Source organism: Condylura cristata, unplaced genomic scaffold (genome assembly GCF_000260355.1).
Source record: "Condylura cristata isolate star-nosed mole 26May11 unplaced genomic scaffold, ConCri1.0 scaffold00008, whole genome shotgun sequence".
Lineage (NCBI taxonomy): Eukaryota > Metazoa > Chordata > Mammalia > Eulipotyphla > Talpidae > Condylura > Condylura cristata.
This window is the reverse complement of record NW_004567109.1, coordinates 46,252,011-46,271,532: the sequence shown is the minus strand read 5'-3', so window position 1 is coordinate 46,271,532 and position 19,522 is coordinate 46,252,011. Positions and strand designations below refer to the sequence as shown.

Sequence of the window (19,522 nt, the reverse complement as noted above, 5' to 3'; positions counted from 1 at the left end):
TGATTCAACTGACTCTGCTGTCTCTTTGCTTAGATTCTAATGTTACTCACTTCAGAGTGCTTCAGCTGATCACAGTCCTTACCAAATTCCTTTCCTTCCCTTTCAGCTGGGCCATGAATGTTATTTAAGTAGGAAATCAAAATGGTTCAACTGGGAAAATTCACACTCATGAGAACTAGTTTTCCTTGTAGCACTTTTTCATTTACTCCCATGTTTGTACTTGGTTCCAGATGGTTATAGATTTTGCCCCATGGAGAAATGAAACCATGCGTCACAACAGTCACCATTCTAGGTTAGGCCCTGTTAAATCCTTCCAGACACTTCCTCCATTCAGGGTTTCACATAGAGATACATACGTACTTGACACTTCTAGTTCTGGTGTTCTTTGCTCAGAGCCTTTAAAGCTTGACCACATCTAAGAAATATCCCTTCCTCCTTAGCCTTCAGTGTCTTCCTCAGTTTGGCCAGCACATCTCTGTTCATAACCCTACATGCCTTGTGTCTGATTATGACTGCTTAAAATGTCCTCTCTTCCCATTTCTGGGTTCTTACCTACCTTTCAAGGGCCAGTTTTTCCAATAAAACAACCCCTAACCTTTCCAGAAGAGTCAATTCTCTGCTCTTGACTTTGCTTCACCTCTTATATCTCTATGCGTGCCACTTACATTTTCCTGTGCTGTATTCAAGCCACTAATGCTTACTGGTTTTATTGTATTTCACCTTTTTGTGTTTTGTAGAGCTTACATTTAGCATATTCTCCCATTTTTCCAACAGCAATAGCTCACCTCAAGTCTCTGCCACACTTTGGCAATTCTCACTACATTTCAATTGTATAGTGATCTGTGGTCAGTGATTTTGTGATTGGGGGCTCTATGAACTGTATCTACATCAGACAATAAACTTAGTAGATAAGTGTGTGTTCTTGTTGCTCTACCAAATGACTGTTCACCCATCTCTCTCCCTCTCTTCAGGCCTATTTTTTGGGACCCAGTGATATTGAAATTGGGCAAATTAGTAACCCTACAATAGCTTACATGTGTTCAAATGAAAGTAAGTATTGCCTCTGTTAAAAACTAAAAGCTTGATGAGGAAGACATATCAAAAGCCAAAATGGGTTGAAAGCTAGATCTCTTACACTAAAGAGTTAGCTAAATTGTGAATGTGAAGGAAAAGTTTGAAGGAACTTATTAGCAGTGCTACTCCAGTGGACACATAAATAATAAAGCAAAACAGTTTTATTGCTGATAGGAGGGAAGTTTTAATGGCCAGAATAGAAGATCAAACCAGCTACAACATTCCTTTAAACAAAAGACTAAACTGGAGTCAGACACTCATTTCTCAATTATTTGAAGACTGAGAGAGGTGAGGAAGAAAAGTTTAAAGCTAGCAGAGGTTGGTTCATTAGGTTGAAAGAAACCATCTCCAGAACATGAAAGTACAAGGTAAGTAGAAAGCACTGATGTATAGGTTATCCAGGAGTTATCCAGAAGATCTAGCTAAGACAATTAAGGAACGTGGTCCCACTACACAAAAGATTTCCAATGTAAATTGGACATATTGGAAGACAATGTCATCTAGGAGTTTCATAGTTAGCAAGGAGAACTCAGTGCCTGGGTTCAAGTTGTCAAAGGACTGGCTGAATCTTCTATTAATGACTAATGAAGGTAAAGACTATAAACTGAATTTAATGCTTATTTACTATTCCCATAATCCCAGGGCACTTTAGAATCATGCTAAATCTACTCTGTGCTCTGTAAATGGAACAACCTAATTTGGACAAAAGGAGATCTCTTCACACCATGTTTTACTATATATATATATGTGTGTGTATACATATATATATATACATATATATATATATATGTATATATAACAGTTTATTTTTACATCATTACTAGATATTTTAAACCTACTGTTGGGACTTACTGCTTGATAAAAAAAGATCGCTCTCAAAACATAGTGGCCCCTTGATAACACACCGGGGACCCAGTAGCTTTGATGGACATGCAGCACAAGATAAATGTTGTTTTCATGCCTGCTAACACAGCATCCATTTTGAGGGACATATTTTAAAAATAGGTTTCATAAGACTAGAGCTTTAATAGTGATTCCTGTAATGGATCTGGGAAAAATAAACTGAAAATTTATTTTCTGGAGAGTATTCACAATGCTAAATGCCATTTGAAACATCTATAAGAACCTGAATTACAATAAGAATATTGCATTTGTTGCCCAAAAGTAGATGACTGAATTAAAGAGATGTGGTACATATACACAATGGAATATTACTCAGTGATCAAAAAAGATAAACACATGCCTTTTGCAGCAACAGGGATGGAGCTGGAGGGATCACAGTGAAATAAGCCAGAAAAAATATGAAAAATACTGGATGGTTTCACTCATAGCAGGAGACTAAAGGACAAGAGTTGGGGGAATAATAATAATGATAAACAACTATATACCAGAGACATTTTAAGGGACTAGAGTGGGGAATGGGATCAAAAATAGGGCAGGGGAGTGCATGGGACTATGGTGATAGCACATGGATGAATTGGTGATGGGAAGCCCACAGGGATTACAACTGAGATGGAAAAAGGCACAAAATGATGTAAAAATAAGCTATCATAATAATAATAGAAAATAATTTTGCACTTGTTGATGCTGTCAGCAGGTTTGCCATCTAACCAACATCAATTTCCCACTTACAAGAAGATGCATTCGCTGAGTCATTTGGTTTGCTCCCTGCCTGTGAAGTGTGAATATGACTGATACCGGGTGAGCTTTGGTTTGGGGTAAGTTGTGAGTCAGGGTGCTCGCTCATTTCCAAGACAGAACACCAGAATTAGCTATAAATATGGTAGCTGCTTGTTTTCCCTCTTGTTTTGATGCTGTTTAGGAACAGCATAATTTGTCCCAAAACTAGCTGTTCCTTTGCTATATGTGGCTTGCCACTTTGTAAGCACACAGCTTTCTCTTTCAATGCTTTTATCTCCTTTCTATAGAAAAGACCAGAGAACAAAACTGGTGATATCATTGTTTAGTTATTAGAGCTCACATTAGTGAGAGTTTCTAAAAGTAATCAGATTCATTTTTTAATTAAGTTCTGGACATTTAAAAATCAGAATCACAGATAATAGGGGAACGAAATGGGTACTATTGATAACAGAAATCTCTCTCATAGAAAGCAACAGAATTTTTTCCTGGACAGCACCATTCTGCCAGCTCAGTGCATTGTAAGATCTGATAAATGCGTGTTGCCCAGGCAATGGGATTCCTTATAAGCTTTATTCAAATAAGAAAATGGATATTTTCTTTTATGTTCCAATGAGAAAATAAGAAATAAGCTAATGGATATTCTTATGTTATTTCTGGGCTTTCTACATTGAAAATTGATAAGTATTAGGTATCATACCATAAGCTACCATTCATTTAATTTAAAAATACTTCGGGCAACTGAACACACAGACTCAGAGGGACATACATCAAGGTTTACCATCATCACCAAAGCAAATGCCATCAAGAATAACTCCATAGCCTTTCCTAGTTAATAACCTTTGGAAATTCCCCCTTGTCTACCAAGTAGGAATTACTGGAGGCTTTTGGGTACGTATCAGTGGATGTTTAAACAAGATATAATAAGAAATGGTATTTAAAAAGGAACACATTTTTGGCCACATTTTATATTACAAATTCATTCACTTCAAGCATTGAGATGCAATAACAAATTCTTCTCTTAGCAACTTTAGGAGAATGGGTTTGTTTGGGTAAAATGCTAACAAATGTTTTCATCTCGTCTTATGTTAGGTGGGTTGCTGAGTCTGCTGAGGGTTTGTGCTATTCAGATTTTTCCCCACTATCCTGTGCAGTGATGCTAGCAGAGAAGGTGATAATTAACCATTGGCTGTGCACTGGGAATTCAGGCATAAGGATTCTTGTATTTTAAATGTCTGTGTTGATGTATATGAAACTCGAAGTTAATTATCAAATAATTAGTCAACAGTCTGTCTAAATTATTCTTGTTTATTTTTCCTTTAGCCAGGAGTATCTGGTGGGCGGAAATAATGTAACTTAAATGGTATATCTGAAATACATAACGGAGGTATTTTTTAACGTGAAGGAAGTGTTTTGGCGTAACTTAAGCAAATGTAGTGCAAAATGGGGTTGTCAGAGGCTCAAGGACAATGTCTGGCGAATGCTTTGACAAGGATGTGCTCTGTGTCTGGGATAGCCTAGCATGATGTCAGCTTGGGATGAAATGTTCCCTAACCTAAAGCATGATGAGAAAAATAAGGTGAATGTTGGGGGATTTTCTTAAAAGCAAACAGATTTATTTAAAGACAAACGGAACCATGGCATTCCTTTGTGTGTGTGCGCGCGTGTGTGTGTGTACTAAAAATGTCTTTTCAAACAATGGCAACAATAAATGGGATTTTCCTAGTCCAAAAACACTGACAACATCAAATACTGGTAATTTTGTGAACAACATATGCTCTCACTCATTCATTCATTGCTGATGAGAATGCAAAATGGTACACTTGGAAAGACAGATTGGAGGCTTCTTAGAAAACTTAAAAAAATTAGAGAAACAAAAGAAAGTCAAATAAAGCCAAACTGATAAAAAAAATTCTAGGAATCTCACTGTAAAACCAGAGCAGACGGGGGAGAGAAGAATGTGGTAGGAAGCACTATGGACTATGGTGGAGGACTATGGATGTTTTGGAGGTAGTTGTGGGGTGGGAACACTTGAAGGGAGAGATCCCATACCTCTAAATCACAGTGCTATAAACCAAATGTTATCTCAATAAAAGGAAAAAAAAGAATGAAAACTGAATATATTATTATGCTAGGATCTAGTAATTATGCTCCTTGGTATTTAGCCAAATAAATGAAAATTTATGTCCACATAAAATACTGCATATGGATATTTGCAGCTTTATCACAGATGCCAAAATTTAGAAGTAACCAAGATATCCATCAGTAGGTGAATGGATAAACTATAGTACATCCAGACAATGGAATATTATTCTGAGCACAATAAATGAGCTATCGAGCCATGAAATGACATGGAGGAAATGGAAGGACATGTTACAATGTGAAAGATGTCAATCTGAAATGAATACTCCAAGATATCAATGATGCAACATTCTGGAAAAAGTAAAACCTGTAGATATCAATGATGTGACATTCTGGAAAAGGAGGTAGTGAAAAAAAAAGGACAGTGGTTTCCAGGAGCCGGGGTATAAGGAGAAGTGGTGAGGGATGAACAGGCAAAGCACAGAGATAATTCAGGGCAGTAACATGCTCTGTGTGATACTCTAATGGTGAATATGTTAGATCAGATCAGCTATAGCTGCTTTCAGAGTGTTTATTATCTGCAGCCTCCACTGATCTGGGGATTTAAGCGAAGATAATAGCTAAATGGTCTACTGCTGTTAACCAGAATTCAAGCATCTGGGTCCTAATACCAGAAGCAAGCACCCAAGGGCAAGACTCTGTACTAGAAACATAAAAAGAATAGGATCTGTGACCCCGTCTCAACCATAATCCCCTCCTAATGCTGTATCTAGTGCTAATCAGAGCTTAGAGGTTGAGGCTGCCTACTAGATGAGAAAGAATAACAGGGCCTCCCTGGTGGTGCAGGGTCTACATCTGAGCACTATCAAGCTATCGCCAGCCACTGCAACATGAGTTCGACCCCCGGCCAGGGAGCTGACCCACATGGCAGAGCAGACCTCTCTTGTCTTGCCCACCACTCTCCACAGCAGTTGTATTTCAATAAGTCTGCCAGTTCTGCTCCCCACTCTGTGAATACTCTCACCCTTCACACCTCTGGCCTACATTCTAGGTCTGATAAACATAAAAAAATAAAAAAAATTTTTAAATGGGAATAATAGGAAATACTCAGTCTTTAAGGAAAAAAATCTCTAACTTAGACTTCTTTATATTGCTAGACTATCATTCAAAATTTAAGGAGGGGGAATGAATTTCACAGAAGAACATAAAAGAATATATCAAAGTCAAAAGTAAAAGAAGAACTAAAGGGTTTTATTGTAAAAAAAAAAAAGTCAATGATAAAAATACATAAAAGAAAACACTGGTGATAAGTTTCATCACATCAATGATAAAGATGGTTTTTGAGTTCTTATGGCAAGAAAAATGAAAGCAAAAATAAACAATGGGATATCTCAAATTAAAAAGCTTTTTACACATTGAGAAAATATATGAGAAATTATTCACACATTACTTAACTGACAAGGGGTTAATCTCGAACTTATACTCATTATCCAAGATATATAAGAAACTTAATTAACAATAGAAAACAGACAACCCAGTTAATAAATGGGCAGCAGATCTGAATCGACAATTCTCCATAGAGGATATACAGAGGCCAATAGATATATATAAAAAAAGTTCAATATCACCTTTAATAAGGGAGATGCAAATCAAAATCATAATGAGATACCACCCCACACCTGTGAGAATGACAAATATAAAAAGATTCTCCCAATACAAGTGCTGGAGAGATGTGAATACAGAGGAGCCCTAATGCGTTGTAGTTAGGGAATACAAACTGGTACAGCCATTTTGGGGTGCCATCTGGAACTACTTTAAAAACTAAAAATGAGAATACTGGGTGACCCAGAAACCCACTTATGTTCACCTTATGTGAAGAATGTGAAGCCATCAACTCAAAAATTGATATGGTTCATATATTTATTGTAGCTTTATTTCCAATAGAAAAATAAATATTCTCCAATAGAAGAAAATGGAAAAAGCCTAAGTGTTCACCGAGAGAGGCCTGGATTAAGAAGATGTGATCTATACATAGAATGGAACACTCTTCAGTTATGTCAGCTAAATATCACCACTTACCACAAAATGGAAGGAACGAACTACATGTAGTAAAGCAAATCAGAAAGATAAAGACAAGTATTGGACCTTTTCACATATATGAGCAAAACAAGGAACCACAGCAGATGAACTGACAAAGCAAAATAAGTATTAACTATCAGACACCCATAAGCCAAATATGGTTTTTGAGGTTCAGAGGGAAGTGGATGGGTGAAGGGTAACTAGGGTAAGGGGTGGTGGCGCAAAAGGAAAAAGAAGAAAATTATTGGGGAAGAGTTATATAGTTTTATCAAGTTCAAGTGTTCCAAAATGTCATGAGACAAAGCTTATACTTCAGTAAGGCAACTTTCCTAGTCTCCACAGTACTCAAACGTGGATGAAACTCTTGATAAACTTTGGAAACTCATAGTATCCTAAACTGTAATTAGAAGCACAAAGCTGTAAAAGACATGGTGAACAATCACAAATCCGACCTTATGATAAGTTAAAAGCATAAGCTTGTTTGAAAAGATTCTGTGAATTTCCCAGCATACTAGCTTTGCAATTTCGTATCATTAAATTCACCCTTGCACAGATGGCTATATACAGACATTTGATTAGGTTTTCTCTGGAGTCAAACTGTGTGTGTTCTTTAGTTAAATCTGCCAGCAAATACAGTCAATAACAAAGTAAAACAAGAAAAAAGAATGGGTTTGTGTCTGTTATAATTCTATCACATTATTCAGACACAGCCAGTTATACAGCTTGATTATACAGATGACATAGACGTTAAAGAAAACACTGGCATAATTTTATAACTAACAGATACTTTTAAAGAAAAAAATCAGGGTGATGGTTTTGAAACCTAAATACTTTGAATTTCTTCAAAAATTTATCTACTGAAAAAAGGCAACAGTGTACCTTCCAAGAACAAGAATTGTTAAGAGATAATTATAGGTTCTAAAAGATGGGCATTAGAGGTAGAAGGAAGAGAGAGGGAAAAACATGAAAATTATAAAATTGGCCCTCCCTGGTGGCACAGTGGGTTAGGAGCACAGCACTGCAAGCTGGCCGCAGTCGCTTCAGTGAGAGTTCGATCCCCCGCTCTGGAGCTGACCCACATGGTGCAGCAGACCTTTCCTGACCCGCCCGCTGCTCCCCTCAGCAGTGTACTTCATCGATCTGCATGTTCTGCTCCCCACTCTGTCCCTGGTGAATCTTCTTACCATCCCTGCACCTCTGGCCTGCACCCCAGTTCTGTATGCATAAGTAATTAAATCTTTTAAAAATGTATAAAATCATTTCCATCCCTAAAATTGCCTGTACAATGTCCCAGGTACTGTTCTACGCACTTGAAATGCATTTACTTCTCACAATCTCACACTACACGAAGTAAGGAACAACTATACCCAATTTGCAGGGTAAGCATCTGAATCACAAGGTAAGTAGCCTGAGGAGGGCACACAGGTGGTAGACGGCCCCGCTGGAATTCGAACCAGGCAATGTGGCACTGTGGCATGTCACAAATACTGCTTGCTTCTGCACTGCCACTTTCTGTCACCTTAACAATTGTTATCTCATCTCACCACAACAACACCATGAGGTCAATTCACAGACAAACTCCTGGAACATCAGACATTTATGAAATAACAGATATTCCACATCAAGGGTTTCAAACTCCAAAGTCCTAGGAGAGAGAAACAATAAAATAGAGTTTCTCGACAGGACTGAGAGGGAAGTAGTTGGTCTATATCATCTTTAAGAATCTCACACCAGGGGCCCTCCCTGGTGGCACAGCGGGTTAAAGCACAGTACTAAGAAGCTAAAGCCACTTCCTCATGAGTTCGATTCCCGCCTGCCCTGGAGGTGACCACATGGCGCGGCAGACCTCTCCTGACCCGCCCGCTGCTCCCCTCAGCAGTGTACTTCGTCACTCCGCCTGTTCTGCTCCCCACTCTGTCTCTGGTAAAGCCTCTCACTGCCTCTGCACCTCTGGCCTGTACCCCAGTTCTGTATGCACAAATAAATAAAATCTTTTAAAAAAAGAATCTCACACCAGGCCCTCCCTGGTGGTGCAGCGGGTTAAAGCTATGCACTAAGCTAAAGTCACTTCCGCATGAGTTCGATTCCCGCCTGCCCAGGAGGAGATCCACATGGCGAGGCAGACCTCTCCTGACCCGCCAGCTGCTCCCCTCAGCAGTGTACTTCATTGATCTGCCTGTTCTGTACCCCACTCTGTCTCTGGTGAATCCTCTCACCGCCCTGAGCCTCTGGCCTGTACCCCAGTTCTGTATGCACAAATAACTAAATCTTAAAAAAAAAAAAACAAATCTCACACCAAAATAAATGACCAGTCCTATCTGTGGGCAGGTATAGAGTCTATTCATCTCGCTGTAGAGAATTCCAACTGGTAACAGAGTGCATGACATACGTGAGGACATTCCACACATACTTCTCTGCAACAGCCATAACATTTAATAACTCATTCTTACATCTGTCTCCATAGACTGTAAATTCCATGCATTTGTTAGACAGTGTCCTAGGTACCTAAAATATGTCAGTGAATAAAATAAACATCCTTACCCTTTGCTTATATGTGCCTCTGGCACCTAGCAGAGTGTGGCACCTCTTGGATCTCAGTAAATATTTATTGAATTAACAGATGAATCAATTTGGGGGGCAGGCAGAAGTAAAAGAAAATGCTACAGAGAAAATGAAAGGTTTGCATTTCATCTATTACCCTCCAGACTTTATTAAAATCTCAAGATGCATATGATTAATAAAGATATTTATGTTTATGCTCTAACTCATCTTTAAAATAAGGAAAGTCACCAAATACATTTTAATTCCAAAAGTGAACTATGGCCCAGGTTCTGAAGTACATGTATTCAGGATGTAATAGTTGCTCCCTTGTCAAACTAAAATTTCAAATTATGTTCTCGAGAACTTAGCCTGTGTTTGTGTTCATCACTTTCCAAAAGGTGACTTCCCAAGACAAGTCTTCTCCCAATAATTAGAGAAGTTTATCTGAAAGTTTATTTGGTTTTTCTAGCGAGGTTACAGGCTGTCATCGACATTGCTATTGACTCCTGCAATTAGAGGCAAAGGCATTTCACCTCTGTGCAAAATATTAGTAAATTAACAATTCCCACTCTGCATTCATTTTGGAAATCTGCTTTGCTTGTGATGACGAACGTGACAAGCAGGGAGTAATCAGAGACACTCTGGTAATACCTTAGCCTTGCAAATATCAATTAAAACTCTGGCTCTGCACCTAGCAGTTGGGGTTTGGTCTGTAAGGTAAATGTCTTTTATCATGACACAATGGAGAAGTCAACATTGATAATTTGTGAGACAAATAAGCAATAACCTTAATAAAAAATAGTCACAGTCACATCCATCCTAATTTCCTTGAGCCCTTCCGATTACTAACTGTTCTCTTTTAGATCATAAAATAAACTCTGGCATGATGAACAATTTTCAGATCAGATTTATAATCTCTGACATGACAACTCTGACTCAAAGAGCAACTCCTAATAAATATCTCTTATAGTGCTAAAAAGAAAACAAATACATTATTATTCAAATGTTCTCTTTCAGATCTAAGGGCATCTCAGTCAATAACATGGTTTTAGTCCAGGTATTATCAGGTCGTAGATGGGAAGGTGTCAGTGGACTTTATAAAATCTGAGAAAAGCATCTGTGCATTTCATTGGGTGGGCGTGTATCAATTTTATCAGTTCCTCTACAGTGACTTGTAACCTTACTAGATGAGACTTCATTGTCTGCTGAGAAGTGCCAAGGTCAGAGAGAAAGTGCTGCAGTCATCAGCTAGTTATATCGTCTTTTTCCATAATGTTCCGTTTTCAGTTAGCCTATGATTCTCTTTGTCTCCTTCATTTTAATAGTTGAATCTCTGCTATTATGGGGGTCATACATTTAGCTGAGATCCTCTAGTCTAGTAACTATATGAAGGCCCTTTAGACCAATAACTGCATTAACTATATAGTTCATATTATCCTTCACAGGGGCTTTGAGTATCGTTAACCACAAAACAAGCTAACCATTCCTGAAAACATTAATATCTGCATTGTGGCAGCAGCTCTCTGCTCGCTTGTGACCATGCAGGTGTGTTTCTGCACCAACCTCTGTTTGCAAAGCAGCTGAGGTGGCTCTCTCCCAAGGCTGCCCGCCTCTTACTAGACAGGAGTCTCCTTTAACAAACCTGTCCCTTTCAGAGGCGACTCTTTCTGTCCTCTGTGTCTGTGAAAGCACACTTTCCTTCCTTTCCCATTTTATGATAAACCTGCCCTTTTGAATAAAAAAAAATTTGCATTATACTAATGGGGCAGAATGATCAATGCCTTCAATTTTTAGACACTATCACTTCCTTATGACATGTCCAACCTTTCAGAAACATTTTGAGCCATCCGAATGTCATTTTTTAATGTGCTACATTATGACAAAGTATAACTTACATGTTCAGTATAACTCTGTACCAACCATATGAGTTTTAAGTGAACCAATTTTATTTGGTTTCCAAAGCAGCAGAGTTAAGAAACTGCACAAGCATTGCTTCAAATTATTCAAATAATTATATCAAAATTTCCCAAAAAATTTATTTGAAAATTATCTCAAAAGTTTTTCATTAGCAGCTATATAATTCTAGCCAAGGCTAAAGTTTATTATTATCTCTTGCAGGAAACACACTAAAATGAAAGTGTTTTTACCAATATGGCTTTATAAAAACAAATCAGATCAAAATAACTTGATTTATTTCTTTGACTCTGCACTATCCTTCCCCCTAACTCCCGCCAACCAAAGCCACTTTTTAAGAAAGAGGATTTCTAAACTAGAACATGGATTCACTAGAATCCATGTTCATTAGAATATGGATTCATTTACTGGACATGTAAATGCACAGACAACTTACTGTCATGATGAGCCCCTTTTCTTGGAAATATTTCACCAACGGAGCCGCATTCTGTTTGAAGTTTATTAATCTCCTCTGTGTAGCTTTCAGATTGTCGTCAGGCCGCCCCTGCTGCTCTGCACGCTTCAGCAATCTTTCCTTGAGTCTCTGATTGGCGCAAGCCAGAAATACCACCAAGTCAGGGGTGCAAATCTGTGGAGGCATAAAACACACAGCCATGTGTTCAATATACCAGCCAACATGAGGGCAGACAGTGGCATCATTCCTTCAGCTCAGCTGAGGTGCCATGTATTTCCCTCTGTTACACACATGCATTTCTGGGGCTGCAATGCTACCTGAGGCCAGGAGAGCAGTGGCCCCTGGAGTCCGCGTGCCAGGAGCATCACTCTCGTCACAGAATATGTGAAGGGCTTAACCCAAAGCCCACAGAGCTGTATATGGTGGCTCTACACATTTCAGAAAAATATTGTTTGGTTTATGCACAAATAAGTTTTCAGGTTGAATTAAGAACAATATAGGACCAACTTTACCAGAGGTATATGTGACTTGTTTGTTTGTTTTTAAAGATTTATTTATTTATGCATACAGAACTGGGGTACAGACCAGAGAGGGGTGGTGGATGAGAGGATTCACCAGAGACAGAGTGGGGAGCAGAACAGGCAGGTCGATGAAGTACACTGCTGAGGGGAACAGCGGGCAGTCAGGAGAGGTCTGCTGTACCATGTAGGTCAGCTCCCTGATTGGGGATCCAACTCATGCTGCAATGGCTTCTTATAATGCAGTGCTTTAACCTGTTTCCCCACCAGGGAGACCCTGTGATTTGTTTTAGAGGAGCTGGCTATTGGACCAGAGATGTTCTCCCCAATAAATAGGTACTATTGTTAGGGGAAAGGATGTCCTAAAGGAACTCTGCAGAGTTTTGTGGACTCCACCTCTTACTCCAGTTTTCTCCACCTCCTACTCCAGTGATTGGAAACTACAACTCCCAGCAGTACCAAGGAGAGAACTGCAAGGACCCATGGGCGGAGCTAAGCAGGCATTCTGGGACTTTTGGGGAGCTATAAGGGAGTGATGTGAGATGCTCTCTCTCTGGACTGCATCTCTCTCTGCACCATGTAGCTCTCTGGACGGCGGGGCGCACTCTCTGGACTGAGAGGCTGGTGGCTGGTCATTTGGCACTTGAGCTATCAGTGTATTGGAGTTCCAAGTCAGCAGAGCTGGTAGGATGTTCTAGTTAACTTATATCTTTCTCTCTTTTTCTCTGAGTTGTATATTTTCCTTTCCCCTTTTGTAAAGAAACCCATTATTGACCCTTTTGTGTGTGACTGCAGTACAATTGAATTTTAAGCGGGTGAGGACCCACAGACAAGGCACCCAGTTCACATTGGGGTACCCTGTAATACTATCATTATTTTCTGCTGTTTAAAAAGTGGCTACAAGCTGCCAGGCCCAGTGCTTGGTTATTTCCTTATAATGTGGATAAACTTTACAACTGCCTTTAAGTTAAACAGCAGAGTCTTTCTTCCCAAGTTCTTTTATTATAATACTGATGAGAAAAACCTGGGCAGCAGACCTGCTTTTCTTATACACTGTTTTATTTAAAATAGCAATGTCCAAGAACCGTAGACAACAGTAAGTGAGGGTTTATTGTATCATTTCCCTATTATAGATGAACAAAGCTTCTGAAAAATTAGGTATTTGCCTGGGTTCACATGGCCAGGCAAGTTAAAGCTGATATTGATAACCCAGGTGTCCTCTATTACAAAGCACCAAAGGGCCAAGGCCTTCATGAATATCTGAAAATACTAAAGAATGGCATGAAAAGAACCTATGAAATGAAGTTTTAATTTAAATCCACAAGAATGAGGCTGTCCCTGGTGGCACAGGGGTTAAAACTTCAGCACCATCAAGCTACCACCAGCCACTGCAGCCTGAGTTTGATCCCCAACAGAGAGCTAACCCCCACGACACAACCAGTCTCTCCTGTCTCGCCTGCTGCTGCCCTCAATTTTGTGATTTAGTAGATCTGCCTGTTCCACTCCTGACTCTATCTCTGGTTAATGTACTCACCCCCTATCTCTCGCACCCACCTCTATAAGTATATGCTTATAATTTATAAATTAATTATAAGTATGATATGCATTTATTACCATACTAATTAGAATGCCTATTGTAAAATATAAACAAAAATAAGGTTTAAAAAGAATGAGATAATATTACTTCAGTGTGAACAATTTTTCCCATAACACTACAGTTTGCTTTGTACATTCTGGGGACCACTGGCTGGAACACAGACTTGGGAGCTGGGAAACAAGAATTCCATATTTTTCCTTGGGACTAAGCTGCTCAGGATGGGCATGTTGATAAGCCTCCTCCATGCCCTCACCTGTCAGTACAGATGTGTGAGCCTACCTTGCTGAGTTATGAAGATTAAATAGCACAGTCTATATAAAACACACAACAAATTGACCCATGTTAAGCGCTTAGTAAATTTTAGTGATGTTTTCTACCTCTTGGTTTTCATGATTCTACATGGTTCAGATTCTCTATTTAATTTTTCTTTCAACTCATGTTTTTTCACTCTCAGGTATCCCAGTGGGGGCTTCCCCAAGACTTAGACTATCACTTTGTTTTCTTCCCTTTCCAGGTTCTTATTCTCTCAGTGCCTTTCTATTGCTCTGGCTTCAACCACTTCCCTGGTTGATGGATTTTCAAATCTGCATTTCAGCACTGATGTTTAATAGCAACTAAATTCTATATTTTCAAATGTTTATGTGACGGCTCTTCTAGTAAATTTTCTGTTATTTGTAACTCAGAACAGCCAAACTCAATCTCAGCATCATTTTATTTAAATGAAATTCCCATCTTGCTTATTTACTTGTCTATTTATTTATTTGGAAGCAACATCACTTTCCTAACTCTCTCAGCTAGAAATTGTAGTATAATTTCTCACCCTCACTCACCAAAACATCAGTCTTCTGAGCTAGCCGATGGAATTTGTCTTTGTAATAATATTCACTCCCTTTATTGCTAGTTCCCACAGGAACACACTCAGTTACATGTCTAAGAGCATGAATTTTAGAATCACATTTTCCTGATTTTGAGCTGGAATCCACCATCCGGTAATTGTTTATCCTTAGGCAAATTGTTTAATGTCTCTGAGCCTCAGTTTTCTCAACAGTAAATAAAAGGGGGGTGGGGGGAGAAATCCTGCTTCATTTCAATAGTTTAGTATTTCCCAGTCTTTAAAATTCTAAATGGCTTTTGAAAGCCTTAGCAGTTTAGGAAATAACTTTGTCATTTTGGGTGTGAAATATGACAAAGAGATATTCTGAAGTTAAAGCTTTTATCAAGTATCATATTGTAATATTCACATATGAGGTAAAGATGACATCATTTTAAATTTACACAAGTTATGAAAAAAGCCATTTTTGACAAATAAATTAAAATGGCATTATATCATAGTTGACTTAGTCATAACTTACATTAAAATATAGGAAAAGCCTAAAGTACTTGAGCTCAGGATGGAGTGCAGATTCAAGGTTCATTTTGAAATCCATGCATTTAACAAATAGATGGTTTACTTGAACACATTTTGTGCTTTGTTTCAAACTACAAAATGTTTATCCCTCTATAATGTAAGAATGTTATGGATAGACTTACAGATACCTATAGGCCTGTCTTTCTCTGTTGGCTTTTCAAATACTAGAGACAGCTTCAAAATTTGTTAGACCCTTTTACACTTTGAATAAAATGACATTTTATTTATTGTTTTAAAATTAATAGATTTTTAAAAAAGCAGCTTTAGAATTACAAAAAATGAGTGAAATATCTAGGATATTTTGGTCAATGAGAGAACTTGATATCTGTAAACATAATTGAAGTTGACCTGCAAAGTTATTTCACATTCTACTTGTGTGTCACTTGCTGTCTTTGTTTGGTATAACTAAAACAACAGATGACTGGGGTTAAGAAAAGTAAACTAGGCCCTCCCTGGTGGCACAGCAGGTTAGCATACAGCAGTGCAAGCTGGCTACAGCCATTTCAGTGTGAGTTCGATCCTCAGCTGCAGAGGTGACTCACATGGCACAGAAGACCTCTCCTGCTCCCCTCAGCAGTGTACTGCGTCAGTCGGCCTGTTCTGTTTTCCCACTCTGTTTCTGGTGAATCCTCTCACCCCCCTGAACCCCTGCCCTGAATCCTAGTTCTGGATGCATAAATAAATATTTAAAAAGAAAGAAAGTAAACTAGAGAGAAGGAAAAAGCACCATAGCTGACTGCCCAGCACAGTGGCTGTGTCACCAGCACAAGCTTCTGACCCTAAGTTCACCTACAGTTCACTCACTGTGGCCTCATGTGCCTCAGCCTGCTCCATTTTAGATGGAAAAAATCTTCAAATGTTTGTTTTTGCAAAAATTCACAATAACAGCAGACTCTATTCCATTTCAAAATAAGTGAGGCCTCTAAAAAGTTTTCATGAAGTCCATTTGTGAAATGTCAAGAAATAACACTGAATAAAGTGACTGCCATAGTATTGTAGTACACTGTCTCTTAGCCTATGTTCTCAAAATATATTTGCTGATGATGAATAAGTAAATGAAAACAAAAATAACTGGGAAATCTCTTAGTGTACAAACTTCCTAGTGGCTGATGCTATTTCTCTCACTGGAATCTTCGAAGTCAATCTTTCTTCCTATCATCATATAGACAAGTCGATCTTTCTTTAACCATTTTCTTAAAGTACTTAGCTTGAATTATTATTCTGTTGAAAAGAAACTGACTGCATTTGACAAGCAAAGAGGTATTCACTGTGTCAGATTGCAAATTGAGCCCATTGCAATATGTCCTGGTCTTAACTGTCAGTAATTCTGACTGCCCTATAATTTATGAAGATGTGTTAGAAGGCTTAGATGCCATCGTTAAGATTAGCCACAATGTCAGAAAGCAGGAAGGAAAAGGGGAAGGGGAAAGACCAAGAGGGATGGGTGGAGGGATGGAGGGAGAGGTGACTGAACAAGATAATTGAACAAGATGGTAGTCTCTCCGAGGTTATCTAAACTAAATTAATGGCACATGATTTTTAAATTTTACATTCTGCCTGAGCAATTCTGGTGATGGGAAATTCCTACCTCTGAAGCAGCCTTTTTCAATACTGAATCACTCTAGTAACTGGAAAGTTCTTTCTAATACTGAATTAAAATTTACTTCCCTATTCTGCCTACAGAGATATGTAATAGGGAATACTTTTCACCAGTTAAGCATTTATTGATCATATATCTTTATCACAGAGGCTAGGCTAGAATAAAAATTGATCATTAGACTTCAGTATCTTTTAGCATAGAGATAATTTCTGGCAGAGGTTTTTAAGAGATTATGGTGTTGGGATACAAAAAGGGACTATGGAGCCCACCAAGAAGACGCTCAGGAAACTACCCCATTAGGGCTTTTGGTTGGAATCCTGAAAAGTTTTGCCAGCTAAGTAAACTAGACATCAAATCCCACTTCTGATTATATCAAGTCCTTATTATACTAAGGTAATTACATGTGTTTAACAATCATTTAATGTTAGAAGGGTAACTAAAAATACAGAAGAAAATATCCAGAAAAAAGAAAGGAGGAGACAAGGGTAGAAAAAGTATAGAAAAGAAAAAAAATTGACCTTTTATAGTCTATTAAAAAGTGGAAAGAACAGATAAAGATAAGATCAGAAATTAATATAAAATAAGTGTTTTATAGTTTAAGAGACTGATTCTTTTGGAAGACTAATAAAATTGATAATCCTTGGTGAATCTAATCTATAATTTTCCTGGGTGATAGGGACACTTAGCTGTTTAGATAATCTCCTTAGAGGATATGTCTAAAAGACTCAGATCATGTGAGCTGTATTCTTCCCCTAAAATTTTGGTGTTGCTTTATAACTTTCAGGCACGTGTTCTTATCCTTCTCTTTGAATTTCCATTCCCTTGGAAAGATCACTATCTCCTCTCTTTAGCTCATCCTTCCTTATCTTCAGGAATTTTCAATTCCCTGTAGTGACCTTCATAGCTCCTTGCTAAAGTTGGGTTTTCCTAGTGTATGTTCTCACAGTAACAAATACTCCATCTCTATCTTATCGCACTTATACAGTTACCAATTTTTACATATATTCATGAGACTCTTTGATTGAAATCTGTGTCCTTCAATTGGCCGAACAAAGGCAAGGACATACCCAACTGTGTACGTTGCTAGTCTCTGGTGCACACAATAGAATCTAGCACATAGTAGGCACACAGGTTATGGCTATGCTGTTCAATGAGTTACTATAGACTTGTTCCAGTTGCTAAAGTTGCTATGTATTTTTGCTAACATTTGGTATTACGCTTTTTAATTTTAATTATTCTAGTGTCTCATTTGAATTTAAATTCCCTAGATTATGAGTAATGTTTGCGGTTTTCAATTCAGTATCCATTTCAGTATCCACTTTTGTGAAAATGTCTGAACAAGGTTTTGTCCATTTTTCTGTTATTTTCCCTTTTATATTATTGATTTATAAAATTTCATAATTTTAAAATAAGCCCTTTTTAGTTACATGTATTGCAAATAGCCTCTTCCACATTTTCTCTTAATAGTGTATTTTAAAGTGATCTAATTTTTCAAGTTTTTCATTTATAGTTAGGGTATTTTAGGTTCTACTTAAGAAATTTTTTCTTTCTAAGATCTAGAAGTTATTTTGTTATACTCTAGCTTCTAAAATCTTTATCAATAATTTCTATGTCTAGTGGACTCCACTGGATTGAATTTTCTTAAAGGCCCATCTTGGGCTGTTCTAAGCACTGGCTATTTGTGGGTTTCTGGACCTACTTCCTGTGTCCTCCACTGGAATGCTCAAGTGAATGTTGCTGTGACAATGGGACCATCCACTACCCAGGGAAGGGTGGGATAAGACTGGAGGCAGCTTTCCGGCCTGCACTGGTCCTAGGCACCCTGCAGCTTGTAGCCTAATAAAAGAAACTCTCCAGTTGCACTCGGTAGTAGTTGAGACCCCTAGCCTAGAGGCAGAGTTTGATAATGCATGTGGTTTAAGAGTTATGCTGGAGGACTAGTGAACTAAAGATGGAATTTATTGCTTTCCCAAATTTTAATCTCTCACATTTCCAATATCGGTAGTGGGTATTAAGCCCTCTTTCCTCCAAGACAACTATCATCCCCCTTTGCCTTATTGTTACAGTTACACGACATTACATTACATGAATTAAATGAAGCCTGTTTTACTGACCTAACCCTGATATCAATATGATGGTGATGCTACAGCTTAAGCTATTTGCCCTTGGGTGGGCAGTCCTGGGAAGTTTTCAGAAATGCACATTCTGGGCCCTCACTAGTGGTGCAAGAAGTTAAAGCAAGTATTATGAAGCTACCCCAAGCCACTGCAGTGCAAGTTCGATCCCCTGGCCAGGCAGCTAACCCACATGGCATGGCAGAATTCTGTCCTTTCCGCTGCTCCCGTTAGCCTTGTATTTCAGTCTGCCTGTTCTGCTTCCCACTCTGACTCTGATCAATCTTCTCAACCTCTGCATCTCTGGTCCGTACCAGTTCTTGTATGCATAAGTAAATAAAGCTTAAAAAAAAAAAGTAATGCATAGTCACACGCTCCATTTGGTTGAACTGAATCAGAATCTCTGGACATGGACTCATGAAATTGTGTTTTAACTTCTGTTTTAGATTAAAAGACCACCTATGTATCAAGACAAATGCTCAAAAGAGGAACTTAATGAAGTT

The 19,522-nt window shown here is 38.4% G+C and overlaps 1 protein-coding gene across 2 annotated transcripts in view; it reads right to left on the bottom strand.

Annotated features, from left to right (window-relative positions):
• AK5 (adenylate kinase 5) overlaps window positions 1-19,522 on the bottom strand; it is a 214,700-nt gene that overhangs the window by 156,958 nt on the left and 38,220 nt on the right. For both annotated transcript variants that reach the window (XM_012722539.1, XM_004679135.2), the window contains exon 6: window positions 11,765-11,956. In XM_012722539.1, the coding sequence (XP_012577993.1) occupies window positions 11,765-11,956 (192 nt within the window). The remainder of the gene's footprint in view (window positions 1-11,764; window positions 11,957-19,522) is intronic.